The sequence below is a fragment of the Pristis pectinata genome, chromosome 2, assembly GCF_009764475.1.
Source record: "Pristis pectinata isolate sPriPec2 chromosome 2, sPriPec2.1.pri, whole genome shotgun sequence".
Taxonomy (NCBI): domain Eukaryota; kingdom Metazoa; phylum Chordata; class Chondrichthyes; order Rhinopristiformes; family Pristidae; genus Pristis; species Pristis pectinata.
The window spans coordinates 42,570,107-42,594,623 of NC_067406.1; the positions used below are offsets into that span (position 1 = coordinate 42,570,107).

Consider the following 24,517-nt stretch of genomic DNA (forward strand, 5'->3'; position numbering starts at 1 on the left):
GGGGGTCCTGTCGTTCAACTTTGCACCTATTTCTTTAAACTCTCTTTGCAGGACCTCCTCCTCCTTCCTATCCACGTCATTGGTCCCTACATGGACCATGACATCTGGCTGTTCACCCTCCCTCCTAGGAATATCAAGAACTCAATCCGCGATATCGCGGACCCTGGCACCAGGGAGGCAACAGACCATCTGGGATTCTCGATCTCTCTCACAGAACCTCCTATCTGTCCCCCTAACTATCGAATCCCCTATCACTACTGCTCTCCTCTTTTCCCTCCTTCCTTTCTGAGCTGAGGGTACTACCTTGGTGCCAGAGATGTGACCACTACAACTTGTCCCTGGTAGGTCGTCCCCACCAGCAGTACCCAAAATGGTATATTTATTGTTGATGGGAATGGCCACAGGGGTGCTCTGCCCTTCCCTTTCCTAACAGTCACCCAGCTACCTGCCTCCTGACTTTTAGGGGTGACTATCTCCCTGAAACTCCTGTCTATGTCTGCCTCACAAATGATCCGAAGTTCATCCAGCTCCAGCTCCAGTTCCCTAACTCGGTTTGTCAGGAGCTGCAGCTGGATGCACCCTTTACAGGTGTAGTCATTAGGGACAAGTGTGCTGTCCCTGACTTCCCACGTACTGCATACGGAGCACATGACTGCCCTAACTGCTGCCATCACTACCTACTTCTAAGTATTTAAAATAAAGGAACTTACCCGGCCTTACCTCTCTGGGTGCAAGCTCTTCCTCAGCCTCTGCTCGCCGAAGCCTCTTGAGCCAAAGCCTCAAGCTCCACTCCTACCCTGAGCCACTCACACACTGGCCGCTACTCTTCAGTTACCCCTCCTTATATTTGTCCCTGTCGATTATCCCAAGTACTCACTCCCTCTAATTAACCAACCAACACTCTGTTTTAAATAATCAGCCCCTACCTGCTAGAGACCCGCTGCTCCAACAGCTCCCGGGCCGATCCTGGCTGATAATGGGCTTATGTTTGCTTGAATTTAGAAGATAGAAAGGGGACCTCAGTAGAACTTAAAATCCTCACAGGCAAGACCAGATACAGGAAGGATGTTCCTGATGGTGGGGTAGTCCAGAACTAGGGGCCACAGCCTGTGGAAATGGGAAACTGTTTAAGACTCATGAGGAGAAATTTCTTTATGCAAAGAATGGTGAACGTATGGAATTCTCTACCACAGAAGGCAGTTGAGGCCAGATCATTACATTTATTGAAGGAATTGTATGTAGTTTTAAAGGCTAAAATGTTTAAAGGATATGGAGAGAAATCAGAAACGGGTACTGAATTGGGATGATCAACCATGATTGTAATGAACGGTGGAACAGTTCATAAGGAACAAGCAGCCTACTCTTATTCTTATTTTCTATTTTTGTGCTTTTGTTGCCAAATTAAATTGGGTTCACCATCCTCTTAATGTGATGGGGATCAAATTTTGAACTCTTTAATTGTGTGTGAAGTAGTAAAATGGTTATCACAAGACAGTTTTATCATGATATCACATATCATGAAAAGTAAATATCAGTCTACCTTCATATAACTTTCTTTATGTAGTGTAGATACCTCAATCGTAAATCTTACTACAATTTTATTTTACGTCCCAATGGTAATTTGCAAACCTTGCTTAGAGGGATGAACAGTATATTTAATCACATTCTTTCCTCATTCCTGTAGATATCCTCACCTGCTGACCCAAGTAGCAAATAGTTTTAAGAACATAAGAATTCTGAGCAGGCATAGGCTATGTGCTCCTTTGAGGATACTCCACCATTCATCAAGATCATGGCTGATCAAGTCAGCACCATTTTCTTTCCTGAAACATTAAATATTTCACACATTCTTTCCTTTCAGAAATCTATTGATCTCTGTTTGAATGAACTCAATACTGAGTTTAGTCAACTACAAGTAACCTATTACATTGATCCTGGTGCATCTTTTCATGGAAAACTGCATTTATATCTTGCCTTTAATGTAGCAAAGTGTCTCAAAGTACGTAAGTCAGACTCATTTAACTTAAATTCCACCCACACTAGTTTTTAATGAAATTTCATTCATTTTAATTGCCAAAAAATTGGCATCTTTAGACAAATTGCACATTGCTTATTTTATGTGAATCTTGGTATTGGTTTATTATTGTCACTTGTACTGAGGTACAGTGAAAAGCTTGTCTTACAAACCGATCATACAGATCAATTCATTACACAGTGCAGTTACATTGAGTTGGTACAAAGTGCATTGATGTAGTACAGATAAAAACAGTAACAGTACAGAGTAAAGTGTCACAGCTACAGAGAAAGTGCAGTGCAATAAGGTGCAAGGTCACAACAAAGTAGATTGCGAGGTCATGATCCATCTCATTGTATAAGGGAACCGTTCAATAGTCTTATCACAGTGGGGTAGAAGCTGTCCTTAAGTCTGGTGGTACGTGCCCTCAGGCACCTGTATCTTCTACCTGATGGAAGAGGAGAGAAGAGAGGATGTCCTGGGTGGGTGGGGTCTTTGATTATGCTGGCTGCTACACCAAGATAACGAGAGGTAAAGACAGAGTCCAAGGAGGGGAGGCTGGTGTCTGTGATGTGCTGGGCTGTGTCCACAACTCTCTGCAGCTTCTTGCAGTCCTGGGCAGAGCAGTTGCCGTACCAAGCCGTGATACATCCAGATAGGATGCTTTCTATGGTGTATCGGTAAACGTTGGTGAGAGTCAAAAGGGACAAACCAAATTTCTTTTGCTTATATTTTACCATTTGTATAAAAAGTAATTCTGATTTCTGCCTTGAAAAATACCACATTGTCACCTGGTAACTAGATGCAATATTTACCTCTCTGATTAAGTTGTTTATCAGGACTAGTTCCAACAACATTCTCAAGATGCTGACAATTTGCAGGCTGGCTCTCTTTCATCTTCAGGTATGCCTCTTGCTCTAGTTCTGGGACATTTATAAAAATGGCAAAATATAATATTGCTGTTTTCATTTCAGGATCAAGAGCTCCCTTCATTGCTTGTACAAATTGCAGCTATAATCCTAAACTGAGAATGACTATGTTGGGATTATCATACAACTCATGTTGATGTTTATAAGGGAAACCTCCAATATAAACTTGTCACACAGCAACTACACACTCTTGCAAATTAGGATGGAAAGTTTTAATAAAACAAATCAATAAGGAATGTAGATAAACATGATTTCGTGACAAAACTAAGCAAGGATGGTACTAATGCTGAGACAGTACAGAATGTGCTGTATTTAGCATTGGAAATTAGTGGAATATAAGCATATGGTCATTAACTGCTCATGCAAAGGTACAGGCAATGTCACAACACAATAAACTCTGGAAGCTGTGTAATGCAATTCACAAATCTCAAGGAAGATTTGTGGTACAATAGTATTATGACTCCCAATTTACTGATTACAGGATAAATAAATGAAGCATCTAATTATAAATCTAGCGCACCCAATAGGGGTCAATTAAATGACAATCTCGAACAAGTGGGGACCAGTTGATGATGGACACTGGAACTCTGCTGTCAGTAAATAAGCAATCACTTTTAGACACTTTGCTCCTGTTTTTTTTTCAGGTGAAGTTATGTAAAGTACTAAAATCATTAGTTGAAATAAACTCCCCAATTTATATAGAATATCAGAATATTTTGTTTGTAGGCTAGCTGATTATTTGTTTGCTTTTCTTGAAGCTTACTAAAGCACATCGTCAAGGTCACATGGTGAAGGTTGATTGGTTGGACCGGCTTACTTTTAGAGAGATAGAGATGATAAATGAGGTAAGCTGGATCTGGAGTTTTACTCATGAATAAACTTTTGGCTTCTTTTTCCAGTAGCTAGAAAATGTTCTTTTTATCCTAAAGCTTTGTGTTCTTTTGTGTCACCTTTTAGATTGAAGATTAATAGAAACATGACTTCCAAGAGTATTTTTGTTTTAATAAGTAGATAATCTTTGCAACATCATATATCCCATTTTGTTGCAGAGTGAAAAGAGAAGCTCCAATTTTATGTATCTCATGGTTGAGTTTCCTCGTGTTAAATCTGAAGACAAAGAATACGGTATTGTTTATTATGAAAAGGTTTGTCATCATTTTCCAATACATTTTTGCTATAGGTTAAACTTGCCTAAATTAATTGAGTGATTTTAATTTCAGTTAAGACTATAGAGTGTAATTGTTTCTGCTTGAAAATATTTCATTTTTAGTGAACCTGTATGTGATAGTTTACTGGTTTTATCTAAGTTTAACCCAAAAATATATTTTGGTATTTTCCTATTTTAGTCATCATATTCTTGGTTTTCTTTAGAGATGTAATGTTTAATACCTTAAGTGGATTCTATATCTGAAAGTGTTTCTAAATACATGCTCTCTGAATGCCTAACATGTACAGCATGTATATATGAAATAGTGTTTGGGAGTCTACTGGAATGCATTTGCCGGTGGCTGCAGGCATCTTTTGCTGCCTGGGAACTCTGTTTGTGGCCACATTTCTGACTTGCAAATTATTTGGTTGTGAATGGTTCATAGGAATAGAACCCTGCTGTAACCTGGGGATGACCTGTACAAGTGATCTGCCGCCTTGTGGAGGCAGGGGGGTTGCATTCCTAGAAAATGGTCCATATCGTGATTTTCTGTAATGTATCAAGAAATGAGACTTGAAAAAAAAGTATTTATTTACATTTTTTTTACATAAATTCCGTAAGAGCAAATTTTATTCTGCATCTCAGATATTTAGGTAGTGATTTGTGAATTCTGTAAGGGCGAATTTCCATTACCCAAACAACCGTAAAATGGGGGTCACCTGTATCCAGTTAATATTTGCATTTCAAATAGACCTGCTCGCGTTTTTGAATATTGTTGAGTGCCACTTCAAGCATTTTATTGCTAAAAAAGAGAACATATAGTATTTATTTTGTAAGTGGGTGTTTCTGGCTGAAATACTAAGTGTCTCATATTGTAAGGAAAGAGTTAAATTTTCCAGAAGTCATATTTGATTCCTCCTTGGTATGTGTAACACAAAATGGTGGTTGTAAGGAAGTAGAAGCTCAGGGCCTACCCCTTGCCCCTCATTTATCCAGGCCTTCCCCGTGAAGGTTTGAATCCTGCTGACTTTGCCAATTTTGTCTTATAACCACCATTTTGTGTTACACATTTTTGCACACACAACATAGAACACTACAGCACAATACAGGGCCTTTGGCCCACAATGTTGTGCCGACATTTTATCCTGTTCTAAGATCTATCTAACCCTTCCCTCCCACATAGCCCCCTATTTTTCTATCACTCGTGTCTATCTAGGAGTCTCTTAAATGTCCCTAATGTATTTGCCCCCACAACCTCTGCAGGCAGTGCGTTCCACACACCCACGACTCTCTGTGTAGAAAAAAAAACTTACCCCTGACATCCCCCTTATATTTCCCCCCTCCAATCACCTTAAAGTTATGCCCCCTCGTGTTAGCCATTGTTGCACTGGGAAAAAAAATCTGACTGTCCACTCGATCTGTGCCTCTTATCATCTTGTACACCTCTATCAAGTCCCCTCTCATCTTCCTTCTCTCCAAAGAGAAAAGCCCTAGCTCGCTCAACCTATCCTCATAAGACATGCTCTCCAATCCAGGCAACATCCAGGTAAATCTCCTCTGCACTTTCTCGAAAGCTTCACATTCTTTCTATAATGAGGCGACCAGAACTGAACACAATAGTCCAAGTATGGTCTGACCAGAGTTCTATACAGCTGCAACATCACCTCGCGGCTCTTGAACTCAATCCCCGACTAATGAAGGCCAACACTCCGTATGCCGCCTTAACAACCCTATCGACCTGCATGGCAACCTTGAGGGATCTATGGATGTGGACTAAGAGTCCTGCCATTAACCTTGTATTCTGCCTTCAAATTCGATCTCCCAAAGTGTATCACTTCACACTTATCTGGGTTGAATTCCATCTGCCACTTCTCAGCCCAGCTCTGCATTCTATCAATATCCTGTTGTAATCTACAGCAACCTTCTACACTATCCACAACACAACCAATGTTTGTATCATCAACAAACTTACTAACCCACCCTTCCACATCCTCATCCAAGTCATTTACAAAAATCACAAAAATCTGGGTCCCAGAACAGATCCCTGTGGAACACCACTGGTCACTGACCTCCAAGCAGAATATGCTCCATCTACCACCACCCTCTGTCTTCTATGGGTGAGCCAATTCTGAATCCACACAGCCAAGTTTCCCTGGATCCCATGCCTCCTGACTTTTTGTATAAGCCTTCCATGAGGAACCTTATTAAACGCCTTACCAAAATCCATGTACACCACATCCACTGCTTTACCTTTATCAATGTGCTTTGTCACATCCTCAAAGAATTCATTCAGGCTCGTGAGGCATGACCTGCCCCTCACAAAGCCATGCTGACTGTCCCTAATCAGCCTATGCTTCTCTAAATGCCCATAAATCCTATCTCTAAGAATCTTCTCCAGTAATTTGCCCACCAGTGAAGTAAGACTCACTGGTCTGTAATTCCCAGGGTTATCCCTACTCCCTTTATTAAACATACCAAGGAGGAATCAAATATGACTTCTGGCAAATTTAACTCTTTGCTTACACATTGACATTCTCAAATGGTCTTTGAATATAGATCATGTCTACTAATATAATAATTAGACCAGTTTATTTGTGTCTCTTGTATGCAATTTTAACTAGGATGGTGATGAATCATCTGCAAATTTAACAAGCTCTGAGATTGTCAAAGTGCCAGATCCTCAGATGTCAATGGTATGTTTAACTTCAAATCACTTTTACTGTTTTTCCCACAAAATTCATGAGCTGCTTTTTGGTTGAAAATCTTTAAATGGCTTTCCTCCCGATGAACCTTTGAGAACATTGATCATTGTGGTGTGTGTTAGTACCACCTTCACGCTAATTGGAATAGATTCGGAATGTAAGACTTGAAGCTATTTCTGCCATTCAGTAATATCAAAGATGATTATGTGCCTTGGGTTCAATATTCTGCCTCTGCTCCCTGCATTGCATCTCTCCCCACACCCCCACTACTCGCCCTCGTGTCTTTATAGCTCCTCAGGATTCAATAATTAATTGATCTCAGAATCCAGACCCTTCTGAGAATTACTCAGAATTACAAGCCCCCGAAAAGAAATTTCTCCTCACTTCAGCTGTAAATGTACAAAATCTCATACTAATACTGTGCCCTGTAGTTTTAGATTCTTCAGCCAGAGGGAGCCAAATCATAGCATCTACCCTATCGGTCGCTCTGCATGGTTCAATGAGATCATCACTCTTTATAAGCTCCAGTGAGTACAGGCCAATCCTGCTCAATTTTTCATCAAATGAAATCCCCTCATTATAGTGATCTGCATAATGAATCCATGTTGCACCAATTTCAAAGGCATGTGTTGAGCAAGTGAATCACTTGCACAGTCCATTCACAGGTCAAACAGGAACTTGTTTATTTTGAGCAACCTTTCACGTTGAGGAGGGGGTAAAAAGAGGCTAATCCACCAAACCAGTGTGGTCCCACACAGTTCTAATTGTACAAAGCATGTAATTGTTACGCATATTTAGAAATGAAACATCTCCAATGCACAGGCTTCAACTATCATTTCTTGACCAACCCAAGGTCCCAAGATATGAATGTGAGGGATCAATCACTTTTGATATCACCTTCCCTGAATGATCATGCTTACAAAAAACTTGCATTTGCTAAGGGTTTACTGGTGTTTCATGCCTAACGTATCTCTTTGTTCAGTTAAGGCTTTGGTTACCATGTCGATGGTAGTAGCAGGCCTATTATCTCCAACTATTACATTTCTTATGGTGGCCTTCTGGTTTCTCTTATCTTGTGCTCTGTTTATTTAGTTGGGTAGAAATCGACATCTGTCTCGTACTATGCTTTCAAAATATAATTACAAGTCAGCCCTCCAAATTAGGTCTGACCACTTAACAAGTATGTTCTTGGTGTGGGACCAAAATTGGGCATGGTATTCCAAATGATTTCCTTTTGACTTCCCTTGTTCTTTTGCTCTAACTCTTCCTCTTGCCCCCCCTAATTGTATGCTGTATGGCTGAGAAAACAATAGAAAGGTTATGGAGCCAGATAATATCTAAGCTATAGAACTGAATTTGTGCTTCAGAACTAGGTGCAACTCTAGCAATACAGCTACAGCATGTGTTGAAAATTGCCCAGTTATGTCCTATGTGCAGAATGTAGGACCAGTCCGGAATGGTTGATTGCCACCTTATGAATCAACTCCCAGTCATCAACAATAGGAAAGGTTTTCATTGAAATTGCTATCAAGCAACATTTGCCAGTGATCAGTCCATTCATTCTGAGTTTGAATTTCACTAGGATAATTGGTCTATTCCTCATTATAACTTTGAACACAAACTTCTGTTCATGTCTGGACCAGAGGTGAGATTTTAGAATTGTGAGACATTTCAAATGAGTGTTGTATCAAGACATTTGGTGTGAAGTCACTGGGAATTTAGGTGAAGACTCCTCTGGCTGGAATCATGCCTAGCACAAAGAAAACTGGCCCTGGTTGTTGGAGATCAATTATCTTAGCTCCAGGATATCACTAGTTCTTCAGGACATTATCATTTACCCAAATAACTTCAAGAGCTTCAACAGTGCCTTTTTCCATTTTAGACATTATGACGGAGGGATGTTTATTATTATTTGTGCAATGTTCAATTCCATTTCCAATACTTAAGAAAATGAAAGGTTCCATCCTGGAGTGCAATAGACATGGATACATTTCTAGCCAAACTGGTAAGTGACTGGTGGTATTTGTTCCACAAAAATGCCAAGCAATGATCTTCTCTGGTAAGAGAGTCTTGCCACCAGTCCTGGACATTCCATGGCATTACAATCACTACATCTCCTACGATCAATTTAATGAGTTTTTTTTTACCTCATTTACCTCATTCATGGTTTCAGCTTCCTCCATGCCTTCTTCCCTCTCCTCCATGCCACTAATCCCATATAATCTTGGGTTGAGCTTCACTAGTTTTAGCGGCATGTGCATTCCAGATTGTTCCAACATTGGAGATAGATGTTGAATTCTGGAATATTAAACAGAACACGGGAAGAACTCAGCATCTATGGAGGCAACAGTTGCATGTCAACGTTTCAGGTTAAGATCCTACATCAGGACCTTCCAGCGTTCTGTTTTTTGTCCCAACATTGCCTTTGTACCTTAGCCTCTTTAGCTACCTGGATCCAAAGCTCTAAGTCCCTCCTGAAATCTCTCCTTTTAATGCATATTAAAACTTTCCTATTTGATCATGCATTTGGTCACCTTTCCTAATACCTTGTGACTCAGTCAAGTTTTATTTTTGGCACCCATTAAAATGCTACATATAAATGCACATTATTGTTCACAATGTCCTGTGATTTTTATCTTTTCGAAGGATTTTTGAGTTAAATTTCCTGTGCACTCCCTGACTTGTGATTGCTGTTGTTGTCTTGGCTGTGCTTCATTCTAATGATATCTAAGTTACTGTTCATTTCCTTTTATTAAAATCTCAAATTGTTGATCACAAGAGTTTACATAAAGTTTAAGGAGATTTAAATATTTATTTAAATGCATATTGTTTGTTTCTTTCTGGCTTGTCAAAATCTGTGACTATGTTGTATGTTCTTTTAATAGGAGAATTTAGTAGAAAGTAAACATCATAAACTTGCTCGAAGCTTGAGAAGTGGACCTTCCGATCATGATCTGAAGCCAAATGCTGCTACACGTGATCAACTTAATGTGAGTACAAATTGAAAGCTTTCTCTGGTGTTGAACATTTTCTTTGTAATTTATCGTTTTATAATTTGGATTTATATTTAAGAGAATGCTAATTCTACTCCAAAGCTTTTCTATCATTTTTAACTAATTGGACAAATATCCTTTTTAACTTGCTATGTAAGCAATGTCTCTTGCATCTATCCTTTGGGGTCGGCTTGAAACCATCTGGGTGGGGTAGAATTAGCCAAGGCTTAGAGCAGCTCAGTGCAGAAATGTTTTAAAAGTCTATTGAGGTTAAGCAAATGCCACTAAAATAGTAATACATGCAAGCACTGCAGATAACATAAGGTGTTACAAGAAATTACAGTTGATTATCTAATGTAAAATACTACAAAATATTGTGTAATTATATGACATTTCTAACGACTATACACAGCTTTAACCATTCACTGTACCTCCTGTTCCATCTCTTTTGATTCTGGAAGTGATCATTCAAGGGTTGTCATCTGTACAAGTGATCCCCCTGTAGTTTCCTTATAAGCTGTCTTTATGTGTGATTCAGTCTCTATTTTGAATTTTCTTTGATTTTGAACGTTACTCGCCTTGTTTTTCCCATTTGTGGAGGGATTAGTTCAATCTGCAGTTTGATAGAGTTTGCAAAGTTGAATCTTCCTTATTTCGTAATACAAAAATCATACCCATGACAATTTAATTGACACAATCCCACCTTTGGACCATCTCCATCCTGTTTGCCTGTTACAAATCTGTAAAATCTTCAAGATAGAGCCATTTGATGATCAAGGCTTTGGGAAAATTCTAAGTTTATCAATATTCTTGAAAGACAATGCATGGGTTTTATTCTAGTGACTGTTCTGAAATTGAATGGCAATTGCTCTACCCACGACTGCAGGAAACTGCAGAGAGTTGTGGACACAGCTCAGCACATCACAGAATCCTGCCTCCCCCACTCTGTCTATACTTCTCGCTGCCTCGGTCAAGCAGCCAGCATAATCAAAGACCCCACCCACCCTGGATATTCTCTCTTCTCCCCTCTCCCGTCAGGCAGAAGATAGAAAAGTCTGAATGCACGTACCACCAGGCTTAGGGACAGCTTCTATCCCGCTGTTATAAGATTATTGATCAGTTCCCTAGTACGATAAGAAGGACTCTTGACCTCACAATCAACCTCGTTATGACCTTTCACCTTATTTATCTACTTGCACTGCACTTTCTCTGTAGCTGTGACATTTTACTCTGTATTCTGTAATTGTTTTTACCCTGTTCTTTCTCAATGCACTGTAATGAATTGATCTGTACGAACGGTATGCAAGACAAGTTTTTCACTGTACCTTGGTACAAGTGACAATAATAAACCAACTCTGTGGTTTATTTTTAGTTATGTCAGTTTACCATGATTTAAGAGTTTGCTTTATGGAGGCTGGCTACACCTCTTTAATTACTCTCGAGTATTGTAAGCAAAAGGATCTGGTGTTAACTTGAAGTAAGCAAGTAAAGTTACAACAGTAAACTCCTTCCTCAATAGGTAGAGTTGCACTGTCCTTATGTCAGACAAATCCAGACATTAAGACATCAAAACTAAGCAGTTGGTTGAGAACAAAGAACAAGTGGCGATGGGGAATCAGCATTAAACTCTGCACAAGTAGTTGTAAGTGTAGCTTGAACTAAAATGAACTTGTTATTAGAGTTTTAAGCAGTGGAAGAAAGATAATGAGATTAATCTATCATTAGTTCAAAATATATAGTTGTAATTTGTGGAAGTTTAATGAGCATGAAAATACCTCTGGTTGATAAAGATTATAAATGGGGTAGAGAGAATCCTTAGAATAACTCAAATGAAAATAATAGCCATGACTAATTAAGGTTATATCATCAATCAATGATAATTCATAGCATTAGTGTGCATTGTGTGGCCAATGGTGCAGCTGATGTTGAAATTTATTTTATTTTATGAGATCGCTTGCACCTGCCCCTGACCTAAAGTATTAAAATTGAAATCATTAATTTTTTGTTATGAATCTTTTTGATAGATGGAGATTTGTGCATATTGATGAGGATACAGTCCAACTTTCTCTAAAGTATGGATTTAATTAGGGGCAACACTGCAAAAACTAGTTTGACTATTTAATATGTGTTAGATTTGAGAAAACTCAAACTAATTTCTAGTGTACAAGATGAGTCTGGTAAAGTTACTAATTTATTGTTAATTTACTGCAAGAAATAGAAGAGTTCACACTCTAATAGTGCTTCTTTGGATATTGTAACATGTGTTTACTTCGGAGCACTTGGATCTACTATAGTTCTTGCTTTTTATTTTGTTCCTTTTACTTAAGGTGGGTTTTCCAAATCGCATGCTGTTTTGTGGGTTACCAGAGTAAATTGTACCATATTTTTAGAATTCAGCTTTTTTCCACGTTATTGTTGATAGTTTAATTAGCCCACAGTAGGAATGAATACCTTGAAACTACACTGTACATTATATACATTTGCTTTGGTTGTTTTTGCCCTGATTGGCATCAGCCAGGTTTTGTCTTGACAGGAATATTGGAAACTGGAAGAGGGGAAGGTAATTCATTAAAATATCAATGTTAAAACAGTAATTTCAGTCTCTATAATGTCCAAAGTAGGTTGTCCCTTATGTGGATAGTCATTACAGCAAAATGATTTTTCCATGGTAAGAAGCATAACAAGAATATTATCTTCTGATTTGCTTCATGCTATTGGGATTCATCAAGATAATTTGAGTAACAAGTTAGCTGGATCATAATAATATATTTACTTCACAGTATTTTTAAGTTGCATCTTTTTCTTCCAGATTATTTTAAATTATCCTCCTACTAAATTACTGTCATCTGAAGAACAAGATCTAGTTTGGAAATTTAGGTACTATCTCACCAATCAAGAGAAGGTTAGTATTTGTTAATAATGATTTGGATTTGGCTGTTGCATTAGATCCGGAAGCTTTTATGTCCTATAATTTCATGACATCTCTAATTCAAAGCAGCATAATTGGAAAATTTTGCTGTAAGTGCAGTGACTTGAAATTGAATACAGCCAATTGACTTCAGTTGTAGAGCATAGCTTCAAAAAAAGTGTTACAAATTGCATCTTTTTATGAGCCTACTTGGTTTGGAGTTTTAAGGTTAAAAGTACTTGGAAGATTCCACTTTAAGTAAGCTTCCCACGGAATGACTCATTTGGCTCGCCATAGAAGTTGCCACTGCCAGCTCATAGAAGATTGATTAATCCCAGCAGGTAGAGACCAAGGTTCCAACTTCACATCAAGCAAGTATGTCCCCAGATGAGTAGGGAACTAAGTGTGTACAAGAAGCAATTTTTGCACTTCTGTATTACATTTCAGGATCTTTCAGCCAAGTTGGAAGCCTCTTGCTCTTCAGCATTTGACTCAACCTGCTTTTGGGTTTGATCAATTTATGCTTTGGAGAAATTGACTGAAAATAGCACACTTAAAACGTGCAATGTATATAGCAAAGTGTTTCTATAACAGCTTTCTGCTAGTGCACACTCAGTATAATAAAGTTTGCTCATCACATTACCTTACCTTGAATTTTTTCCCACAATAGCCCTGTGAATTTCCATGGTAATGAGTGCCCAACCCCATTTAAATGTTTATGTAATGGTATTGCAATGACTTGAGGTATTGAACACACTTACTATTGGTTGAGCAACTTGCAGCAGTTTCCAAAACAGATGTGAGTTACTGTCCTTGCGATCAAAAACAGATTATCAAAACTGACTTGCATCATTAAAAGTATTTCTGTTCTCCAGGCCTTGACTAAATTTTTAAAATGTGTAAACTGGGACTTGGCTCAAGAAGCTAAGCAAGCTCTGGAACTGCTAGGAAAGTGGAAACCAATGGATGTGGAGGATGGTCTTGAGTTGCTTTCCTCACAATTCACAAATCCAACCGTAAGGCGGTATGCAGTTGCTAGGTTGCAACAAGCTGATGATGAGGTAAGAATGTTGTTGCTTAATTATGCAGAGCGTTTGAATGCAAGATAAATTGTAAATCTAAATTCGCAGAACTTGGTGCACTTGTTAGTACTGAGGTGAAGCTCATGATAAAAATGTATGTTTATATTCATGAAACCTACATTAGAAATTCTCTTAAATCTCTTTTTTATATTTCAGTCATCTAAAGTTCATTTTGCAAATGGATCTTATTAAATAATTTACAAAACCTTAAAAATTAAGCAAGGGAAGCTGAAGCACTCATTATTATTAGGCTGTGTTGTCTCTTAGCAACTCAGCAGTAGAAATATTGGCAGCCACATGGGACCAAGTTGGAACGTGCAGGTGAAGTTCCTAGAAAAGGTGATTTTTCTGTGTTCCTTTCTTTGGCCGACAAGATGTCTTCAATTTTCTGTTGCAGGGCCAATTTAATTGTAAGGAACATAGAACAGCACCGGAACAGGCCCTACAACCCATGGTGTATGTGCTGAAGATGATGCCAAATTAAACTAAATCTCTTCTGCCTGCACATGATCCATATTCATCCATTCCCTGCATATTCATCTGTCTATCTAAAAGCCTCCTAAACATCATTATTCACCTTCCACCTCTACCCCTAGCAGCCTGTTCCAGGCACATCACTCAGTGTACAAAAAAAACTTGCCTTGCACCTCTCACCTTAACTGCATGACCTCCTAGTATTTGACATTTCTACCCTGGGAAAAAAAATTTCTGACTGTCTACCCTATCCATGTCTCTCATAGTTTTATAAGTTTCTATCAGCGTATTCAAATTTCTATCAGTGTATTCAAGGTAATCACATGGTGGAATACCATGTGAAATCATATTGAACTAAATATGAATCACATCCATCCATGTGAAATATGGATGGATGTGATTCATATTTAGTTCAATAAATGATTGGTCTATTTGCCTAGGATATTGGAAATCTATATTGGTAGCCAAATTAATTGTGTTCTGCCCTAATGAACAAAATGTCCACTTCTAAATCATCATGGTCCTGATTTGTATTTGCTGTAGAAAATAAGTATGGCTGTCCTTAAGTTGAAATTTCAAATTTGGTTTCTTAAGTCAAAGCCCAATGGGAATACGCCTGAGGGCCTGATGGATTAAAGCACCATCATATGAGGGGGAAAGAAAGGGATCTTGATTAAAAAAAAATTCAGCTTTCTTTTTGCTGTGCAATGTACTTCAAAATAACCCTGAGGTATTGGAGTTGTTCTCTGGATATCTGGTTTTCGCTGTCAGATTTCCTGGTTTCCATTTAATGACTTCTGTGAGCAAGAAAAAAGGTGTGGAAGGAAAAAATGTCAACAGATTAGGTGAAACCAAAAATAAATATGTACAGTGAAGGTAGTTTAAGTTGCTGTACACCAGATCTGTTACATAATATAACATTGCTAAAGTGGAGGGAGCCAATGATGTTGAAGGAAAATAGATCTAATGTAAGAAGTATTTCTTGACCATTGCTGCATGTGAATCATTAGCCTAAACTGAGCTTTCATTGGTACTCAAGGTAAAGTTGTTTGTAAATTGTAAGGTTCAAAGTGATTCGGCTTACTCAAGCGTACTAGTCACCAAGAAATATCAAAATATGCTGGAACATTTCCAAAATATCAGTGAAGAATCAAAACCAGAAATGTAGTACTGTTGTAAATATCCAGGATTTTTTTAAATCAAGAAATAAAAGCAGCAATGAACCAGTTGACCCTTTGAGCCTGCTCTGTCATTCAAAAATTCGTGGCTGATCACCTGCTGCAGATCTGTTTTCCCATGCTATTCCCATTCCAATATCCCTTGATTCACTTTTATTTCAAAAAATCACACTTGTCTTGAATCTAGACAAAACATCTGAATATCTACTGCCTTCTAAGGTGGAGAATGCAAGGCATTTGAGTGAAGAAATGTCCCCCTAATATCAGTTCTAAGTAACCATTCCCCAACTCTGAGACTGTGACCCTAGATTTAGATTCTCTGCTGGGGAGCTATCTCCTTCCCACATATATCCCACTAAGTTGAAGAATCATGTGTGCTTCGATTGGATCACATCATTGTTTTAAATGCTGAGGAATTAATGCATAGTTTATTTAAATTCTTCTCCCATGATAATTCAAATTTACCCCAAATAGGTATCAGTTATTGAACTTTTGTTGCACTTGCTGTAAGACATTTGACTTGTTAAAAGACTGTTAGCCAGGAATTGCCAATTCAAATTCAAATTGAATTTTATGCTTGTGTTACTAATACTGTAATTAATCTGCTGGCAAACAGCATGAATTTAGAAACATAGCATAGTTCAGTAGAACTACTCTTACTCCAGTTGCATAAAGATTTTCTTCAATTTCATACGTATTTTTTTTCCCTTAAACTGAATTCCTGAAATCTCCATTTTCCATAGGATTTGCTCATGTACCTGCTTCAGCTTGTCCAGGCTCTCAAGTATGAAAACTTCAACGATATAAAAGTTGGATTAGAACCAAACCGAAGAGATAGCAGTCAAACTGCCATGTCTGAAAGTATGTCAAGTTCATTAGCAGGGACTGCAGAAATGGAGAGGTAAGAGCACTTTCTCTTGTATTTTTGTTTATATTTGAAGATTTTGCTTTAATTTCAGGCTAAGGCCATGATCTATTCATTACATAAATAGAAAATTCTGGAACACTCTGCAGGTCATGCAGCATCGCTAAAAAGAGAAACAACTTTAATGTTTCAGAACATCTGTTTGGATTCTCCTGCAGGAAAGTTCCCTAGGCAAAGAATCATACAAATGAATTTCAGATCCACCACAATGTAGCAATAAAAGAAACTACAATATGTCTTCTGAGGTTTTAACCTTTTAAATATATGTGCCCAGACATTTTTAGCGTGGGGGTGGGGAGAGGCATTATGAGGTGCTCTTTTTCCAGTTTTCAAAGGAATGAAGAACATAGCTTATTTATTACTAAGCTACTTTTTCCCAAGGATTGTGACTATTTGGAATTCTCTGCTTCAGGATGTTGAGTATAGCCAAGGCTGAGATACATAAATTTATGGGCACCAAGAAAACTGAGGAATATAAGGATAGAGTGGTAAGGTGGTGTCCATTTATAATTACAGTAGAACCATTTTTAATGAGATGTGACCTATTGCTGTTCCATTGTCTACGTGCTTAACTTGCAAGTTTCCATCACGAAAAACACAGAATAAGTTAATGAGCAAATAGCCATAACAGGGTTAAAGTTGTGGAAGTTCTACTTCTGGCAACCACTTGTGAAATACAAAAAATTGTGTGTCTGGAATGTAAGAAGGGACTATCTTAAAGTTGGCCTTTTGCTATTAAAATCTGCTTCTTTACAATGATTTTAAATGTTGAGAACTTACTTTTAGCAGTTCATTTTCTTTTTATCCTAATCAGAAGAGCTTGTTCATGGAATTGCACAAATTTATTCAATTTATCGTTTTTAATTTAAATCACTCCAGGAAGGTTTGCTGAAAACTTCCATGTTGTAGGAATGAGATAATAGAACCATTAAAAAAAATTGATGGCCTGGAAAAAGGTCACTCTGTTGTGAATGGGGTGGTGAGGAAGCACTACCCAACCTGTATCCATCTTTTAACATTTGGTATATATTACTACTGGTTATAGCTCTTCAAGTACAGATCCAATTATTTTTTCAATGTGATGTGGTTTCTGCATCTGCCACCCTTACAGGCAGTGACTCGCACACCCATACCACCTGCTGGGTGTTTTTTTGTCTTCCTCATCTCCTCTCTAACTCTCCAACCAGTTAATTGAAATCCATGCCCCCTAGTTTTTCATTCATTTGCTGAAGGAAAATAGGTATTTCGTATTTACTTTATCTAGACTCATCATTTTACGTATCTCAATTACATCTTCCCTCAATTTCCTCTGTTCCAAAAGAGACAACCATAGCTCGTAGCTCGTATCTTGGCTCGTAGCTAAAAAATTTCCAATTCTGGTAACAACCTTCTGGATCTCTTCTGCACCTTCTCTATTGCAATCACATACATCCTATAATATGGTGACTAGAAACACGTTCAAGCTCTAGTCTAACTAGTCGTTGAGCTGGACAGCACAGAAATGAGCCCTTTAGCACACCACATCCATGCTGACCTTTATGCCCATCTACTCTAATCCTAGGTTACTGTATTCAGACTGTATCCTTCAATTTAAATCACTGCTTAAATGCCCCCTAAACATAGTAATAGTATCTGATTCCACCACGTCCTTTGGCAGTAACTTAATCCTCAAATCCCCTTTAAAATTCCTACCTCTCACTTTAAACCTCCTACCTCTCACTTTAAACCTATGCCCTTTTGATTTTGACACCATGAGTAAGTATACATTTCTCCCTGCTCTTTTATTCTATGCCATTTTGAGATGGGATATATTGGAATGTGTGCTTAGGTGTTATCTACCATCAGAGTACAAGATGTTGTTTCAGCTAAATGGAATAAAACAATATCCACATTTGGCTGGAATGTCAATAATAAGAAACAAGAATATTATTTAATAATTCTGAATACCTTGATTAACATGATTTCTTTAAGCTAAAAGGATGAATTTTACATTGGCCATTTCTCAGCACTTATTCTTAAATATCATGTTTAATACTGTGGTGTTGAATTAATTTAATGAAGCTGATTTATGGACTGAACTTTCTCTTGTAGCTCTCAAATAATCACCAGTCAATATCCACCAGTATCATCTCCTCCTCCAGCTTCTAAGGCAAAAGATGGAACAGATGGAGAAAACCTAGAGGTAAAACAGTTGATGCAAATTCTTAATTTCAAAGATTGTAGCTATTTTAATTTATCTTCTCTTTACTGAAGTTTTAACAATCTTCTCTGAATCACGTTAAAGTAACTGAAATAAATTGGAAACTTGAAGGAATTATTTCACACCATCTTTTAAAAATGCCAGTTAAGTTAGCAGAAAAATGACTGAAGAAATTGACTGTCAGTTAACTCAAAAATAAAAGGTGTATTTTGGAGGAAAAAAAATGATGATAGAACATGGAAAAATCAATCAAAACAGGGTGACATTGGGAAAAGGGACTTAAATACTTAGATGCTAATTGAAACAAGCAAACTTGTGTTATAGTGGTCAAATTACCAGTGATTAATCAGATAATTCATTGAATTTAATAGTTAAATTGTGATGTGATAATTCTTCTTTCCTTTAGCAAGACCTCTGTGCATTTCTAATATCACGAGCTTGTAGGAATTCTACTCTGGCTAACTATCTATACTGGTAAGTGAACAACTTTTTTTGACTCTCCTATGATTTTATTTTGGGGATAACTAACTTATTTCCACATAAATAAGATTAACTTATGGAGTGTGCCTTAAATAGGAGCATCTTTCAGAACATTACATTTTCCCTATCTTTGGTATGACGTTCCCTGTCTTTGGTTTGCTTTTCCTTTGTATTTTTGTTCATTTCGGTTTGGAAGCAAGCTTTCATCTAAAGCCCCAAGAAGGGGAAGGATGAAAAGGATTTTGAGGACTTTGTTATCCAAATTGGTAACAAAGATCTGAGTTGTTTTTGCACTTGCCCTGAGAAAATGAGTTGAATTGAGCTGATTGTTTTAGGAATGTAATCTTGACAATTGGATACTTGCACCCTTGCAAGGTGAGTAAGGGTGTGATGAGTGCACAGGGCTGAGCAGCTGACCAAATCAAGCACATTAAGGAAGAAGAATGTAAACTACTAGAAGTGAATGCAGAAATCTAGCATCTTTGACTTTATTGAGACAAATAAGATCCTGAGCAGGCATGATAGATGTTGAGATGTTTTCACTAGTGGCAGAGTTTCATATGAGGGGACATAGCTACAAGAGAAGGGGTCAGTCATTTAAAACATTGGTGAATCTCTGGAATAATCTGCTCAAGAGGATTGTGGAGGCGAGATTATTGGAAGTATCTAAGGTGAAGGTAGATACATTTTTGAAAAATCAGGGAATTGAGGGTTTTGGGAACTGGCACAGAAGAGAAGCTGAGGCCAGCGTAGATCAGCCATGATCATGTTGAAAGGTAGGGCAGGCTTGAGAGGTCAGGTGGCCTACTCCTATTTTCTTGTGTTCTTGGAAGTGAATAAATCACAGACCTGGATGAAATGTATCCTAGGCACTTTTTTAAGAAAAAGGCAAGGGAGTAAATACCATAGGCTCTGACTATCACTTTCCTGTCTTCATTGCCCACAGGCTTAGAGCTGGAGGACTACTAGTATACAGTTTTACGAAAAGGGAGAGCAACTAAAAGCCAGCTAGCTGAACATCAGTGAGAGACAAATTATTGGCAAAAGTGGAAGGATAACATGCATCAGCATTTAGAGTGGTGCTGGTTAATCAAGGAAATTCAACATGGATTTGTTAAGAGAGGATAGTGCCTGACTAATATTGAATGTTTCTGAGGATGTATTAAGAAGAGTTGCTGAGCTAGCATACTTGCTGTAGTCTGTTGATTTTAGCAAGACATTTGACAATATTCCACATGGCAAATTGATCCAAGACAACATGGCACTGGATTAAAAATTGGCTCAGTGAAAGAAAACAAAGGTGATAATCAATAGTTTTAGTGACTAGTTTGACTCTGTGCAGAGCCTAGTAGTGGATCCCTTTTTTTTGTGTGGTACATCTCAAACATTTGGACTAAATAGAGGGGCCATGTATCTTGTAGATGATATTAAAATTACCAGTGTACTTTATAATGTGGAAGAATGTTCCAGATCAATTGGACAAAAATAGCAATTGGAGTTTGTTCAGAGAAGTACGAGGTTATAGTTTTGATGCAACTGAAATATATGCTCAAAATGAAGATGGAAGAAATTAAGAAATGAACATGCATGCTGCATGTAACATCGAGTGCTGAGGTGGATTTTATAGTGTCCCAGAAATATTTAGAAGATTACCATAATAGGAAAAACAATAGCTGAGGCAATAAACTGCATGTGTGTTTGCCAATTAGATTACTGGATTCCAAGATAGTCTGTTTCTCCAGTGATTCACAAGTAGGTAATTTTGCCTATTTTTGGAGCTCCCTTAGACACTGGTGTCTTGGGGAGGTCAAAAAATAGAAACAACTGTTAGCCTCTGAATTTGAACAAAAGCTGCAGATGCTGGAAACCCCAAACAAAAGCATCAGGTCAGGCAGCATGTGTGGGAGAGAGATGGAGTCAATTGTTTTGAGTCAAAGCCCCTTGATCAAATGGGGGGAAAAAGTGAGAAAACTAGCATGCCAAAGTTTGGCAAACAGATAAATATGAAATTATCCACTTTGGTGGGAGAGTGGAAAAACAAAATATTGCTTAAACTTACAAATGTTGCAGCTCAGAGTGATCAGGATAGACTTGAGCATGAAACATGGGAAGTTAGTGTGTCTTGAGCACGGGCCTTTATTCAAAGGGGAGAGAGTAGGAAGTCTTGCTGCAACTATAGAGGGCGTTGGCAAGACCACACCTGGAGTATTGGGTAAAATTTTAGTCTCCTTATTTAAGTAATACTATACTTGCGGTAGAGGTGGTTATGTTTTGGGCTTATTATTCATATAAATTTTCTCAAACAAAATTAATTGTTCCTTGTTTCCTAAGGTACGTTATTGTAGAATGTGAAGATCAGGATACTCAACTGCGTGACCCTAAAACTCATGAAATGTACTTAAATGTAATGAGGAGATTCAGTCAAGCCTTGCTAAAGGTATGATGTCTTGAATTTTTTTAAATCAAGATTTGTGTTCGAATAATTAACTTTATCAGAAGTGTGGTCTTGCATTTCGGGAGGTAAGGCCATATTTAAATAAAATTCAAAAACAAAATATAGCAGAACTAGAAAAATGAAAGAAAAACGGAAAATGCTGGAAATAGCTCTCAATCGAGTAGTGTCTCTGGAGAAATGGAGTTAAGATTTTATGCTAACGACCTTTCATCAGAGCTGTAGAAAAGTTGGGGAAAATGTTTAAGATGCAATGAAACTTGCAGGGTGGTTCGTGGCAAAGGGGTGAACAAGAGAAGTGGTAAGGGGAATGACAGGAGAGATAATGACAAAAGGGTTAATAGTGCAACAGGTGAGAAAATGTTAAAGGGGTTAGAAATAACAAAAGGTCAGTGTGGAGTAGGGAAACCCATCTATTTTTAGAGCATATCCTTTCTGATTGGAACTATGTTTACAGACATTTTATTGCCACTATTTTTGTGATGGGTTGCAGATAGGGAAAATCTGAAAATGCTGTTTCAGTTAGTCCTTTTGTAATTAACTCCAAATATGCTGATTGGCAGTGGTTTCCCAAATCGTAACTCATCGGTAGACGAATCTTCTCCTTATTCCAATGTAGAAACTTACATTACCGTCATTTTACTTTGTTGAAACAATGCAATGAGAGAGAGTTTTAGAAGGATATGTAGCTAACATATTCAAATATTGAATATAGTTGGACAAGGAATTATAAATATTAGCTTTCTGGATTTCCCTACTATACTATAAAAATATTTGACTATTAAGTTGTTTGTAGGTCAATTATTAAACAGAACTAAGCTTTTTTTGTGTGAAGGGTCATAAGGGGCTTGTTCAAAAAGTATTTATTTAATACCTGCATCTTTTTAGGGTGATAAGAATGTGAGAGTCATGCGCTCCCTTTTAGCTGCTCAACAAACATTTGTGGATCGATTGGTGCACCTTATGAAAGCTGTTCAACGAGAAAGTGGGAATCGGAAGAAAAAGGTATTTTCACAAATGGCTAGTCACTTCATCAAAGTAAATGTGAATAGAATGATAATCTTCATCTTGTAAAATATTCATTACAGCTAAATAGTCAATAGGGCAAATAAGTTTTTGTATACACAGATTTAATATTGGGAAATATATATGCAAAGATGTGTAATAGAGTTCGTCACAAATTTGTCAGTGTAATTACTTAAAAAGACTGGTTTTGTGCAAAAAGATTTCATGACAAAAATTTATTTTTAATAAAGGCTATGGATATGTTTTATTTTGTCCAAATGTAGTCTATAATTAACACAGTTCTTAACCCAGGACTGATTGAATGGAAATGTTTGTATTATTTAGCAAAATGACTTTATCATGAACACTTACAGTTCTTGGAATTCAGCAGTTAGAATAGTCAATGAATTTTTAAATTTGGCATTCAAAATTAAGTTATACAATATCACGCGGCAAGAGTTCACAAGTTCGATTGTTTACCAACTTTTAATGCAGCAGAGGGTCATAAAGTATTTCACAGCAGTGATTTCAAACAAACTTTACAAGCAGGTAATAGAATCATAGAGTTATACAACACAGAAATGGGTCCTTCAGCCCAACTCATCTATGCCGACTAAGGTGCTTTCCTGTGCCAGTCCCATTTGCCTGCATTTGGCTCATCTCTCTCTAAATCTTTCTTATCCATGTACCATACAAATGTCTTTTAAACTTTGTAATTGTAACCGCCTCTGCTACTTCCTCTGGCAGCTCATTCCATATACTCGCCACCCTCTGTGTGGGAAAAATTTGCCCCTCGGGTCCCCTTCAAATCTTTCCCCCCTCGCCTTAAACCTATGCCCTTTAGTTTTAGACTCCCCTACCCTGCGAGGAAGACTGTGACCATCCACCTTATCTATGTACCTCATGATTTTATAAACCTCTAGAAGGTCACCCCTCAGCCTCTTTCATTCCAGGAAAACAGTCCCAGCCTATCCAGCCTCTCCTTATAACTCAAGCCCTCCAGTCCCAGCAACATTATTGTGAAACATTTCTGCATCTTCTCTAGCTTAATTACATCTTTCCTATAATATGGCAACCAGTACTGCACACAATATTTCGGGTGCAGTCTTGCCACTGTTTTGTACAACTGTATCATGACACTCCAACTCTTGTACTCAATTCCCCTTCTGATGAAGATAAGCATATACCTTCTTTACCACTTTGTCTACCTGTGTTGCCACTTTCAGAGAACTATGTACTTGTACCCCTTGGTCTCTCTATTTTACAGGAATCCCCAGGGTTATGCCATTAACTGTGTATGTCCTGCCCTGGTTTAACTTCCCAAAATGCATCACTTTGCAATAAAGTAAATGGCCAAAAGTTGAATCAAAAGATGTTGGTTGTATTGGTTATTTTAAAGAACAAAGAAAGACACAGAGGTTTAAGGAATGAATTCCAGAACTTGGGGATGGAATGATTTGAAGCTGATCAAGAGGTCAGAATGGGCAAGAGGCCAGAACTAGTGATAATTAGGGGGCGTGAAGGGATGGAGGAGATTGCAAAGGTGGATGGGGCAAAGATATGAAAGGATTCGGAAACAAGGAAGAGAATTTTAAAATGAAGGTATTGTCCAACCTGACGGTTTCAGCTTGACAAGTTTGGGGGTGGTGGCTAAATGGATTGTGCATGGTAGGCCTAGGATAGTGGGGATAAGCTTATGTTTATGAAGGCTGAAACAGAAGAAGTTGGCTGCAAATTCAGTGGAAAGGTCGAGTTTAAAAGTAATGCAGGCGTAGATGAGGATTTCACTGCAGATAGATTGAGGTGAGGTGATGTTTGGACAACATTACAAACCTGGAAATGAATGAAGAATCATGGCGTGAATATATGGAGTATGAATTGGCTCTTTATCAAATTCTGGTTCAGTTTGAGACTGTTGCCAGGGAGAGGGATGGAATTTGTGGTAGGGATTGAATATAATAAGCTTTCATCTTCCCGGTAGTTAGAGGAAATTTTACTTAAAGCTAGAATACACTTGAGCATATTTTG

At 37.9% G+C, this 24,517-nt stretch overlaps 1 protein-coding gene across 1 annotated transcript in view; it reads left to right on the forward strand.

The window, feature by feature from the left end:
* Nucleotides 1-24,517, forward strand: part of pik3c3 (phosphatidylinositol 3-kinase, catalytic subunit type 3) — a 90,283-nt gene that overhangs the window by 31,431 nt on the left and 34,335 nt on the right. Inside the window, exons 5-15 of the mRNA XM_052036947.1 lie at nucleotides 3,702-3,788; nucleotides 3,993-4,088; nucleotides 6,712-6,783; nucleotides 9,678-9,782; nucleotides 12,595-12,687; nucleotides 13,569-13,754; nucleotides 16,171-16,328; nucleotides 18,444-18,534; nucleotides 18,959-19,026; nucleotides 21,364-21,469; nucleotides 22,373-22,489. Of these exons, the coding sequence (XP_051892907.1) occupies nucleotides 3,702-3,788; nucleotides 3,993-4,088; nucleotides 6,712-6,783; nucleotides 9,678-9,782; nucleotides 12,595-12,687; nucleotides 13,569-13,754; nucleotides 16,171-16,328; nucleotides 18,444-18,534; nucleotides 18,959-19,026; nucleotides 21,364-21,469; nucleotides 22,373-22,489 (1,179 nt within the window). The remainder of the gene's footprint in view (nucleotides 1-3,701; nucleotides 3,789-3,992; nucleotides 4,089-6,711; nucleotides 6,784-9,677; nucleotides 9,783-12,594; nucleotides 12,688-13,568; nucleotides 13,755-16,170; nucleotides 16,329-18,443; nucleotides 18,535-18,958; nucleotides 19,027-21,363; nucleotides 21,470-22,372; nucleotides 22,490-24,517) is intronic.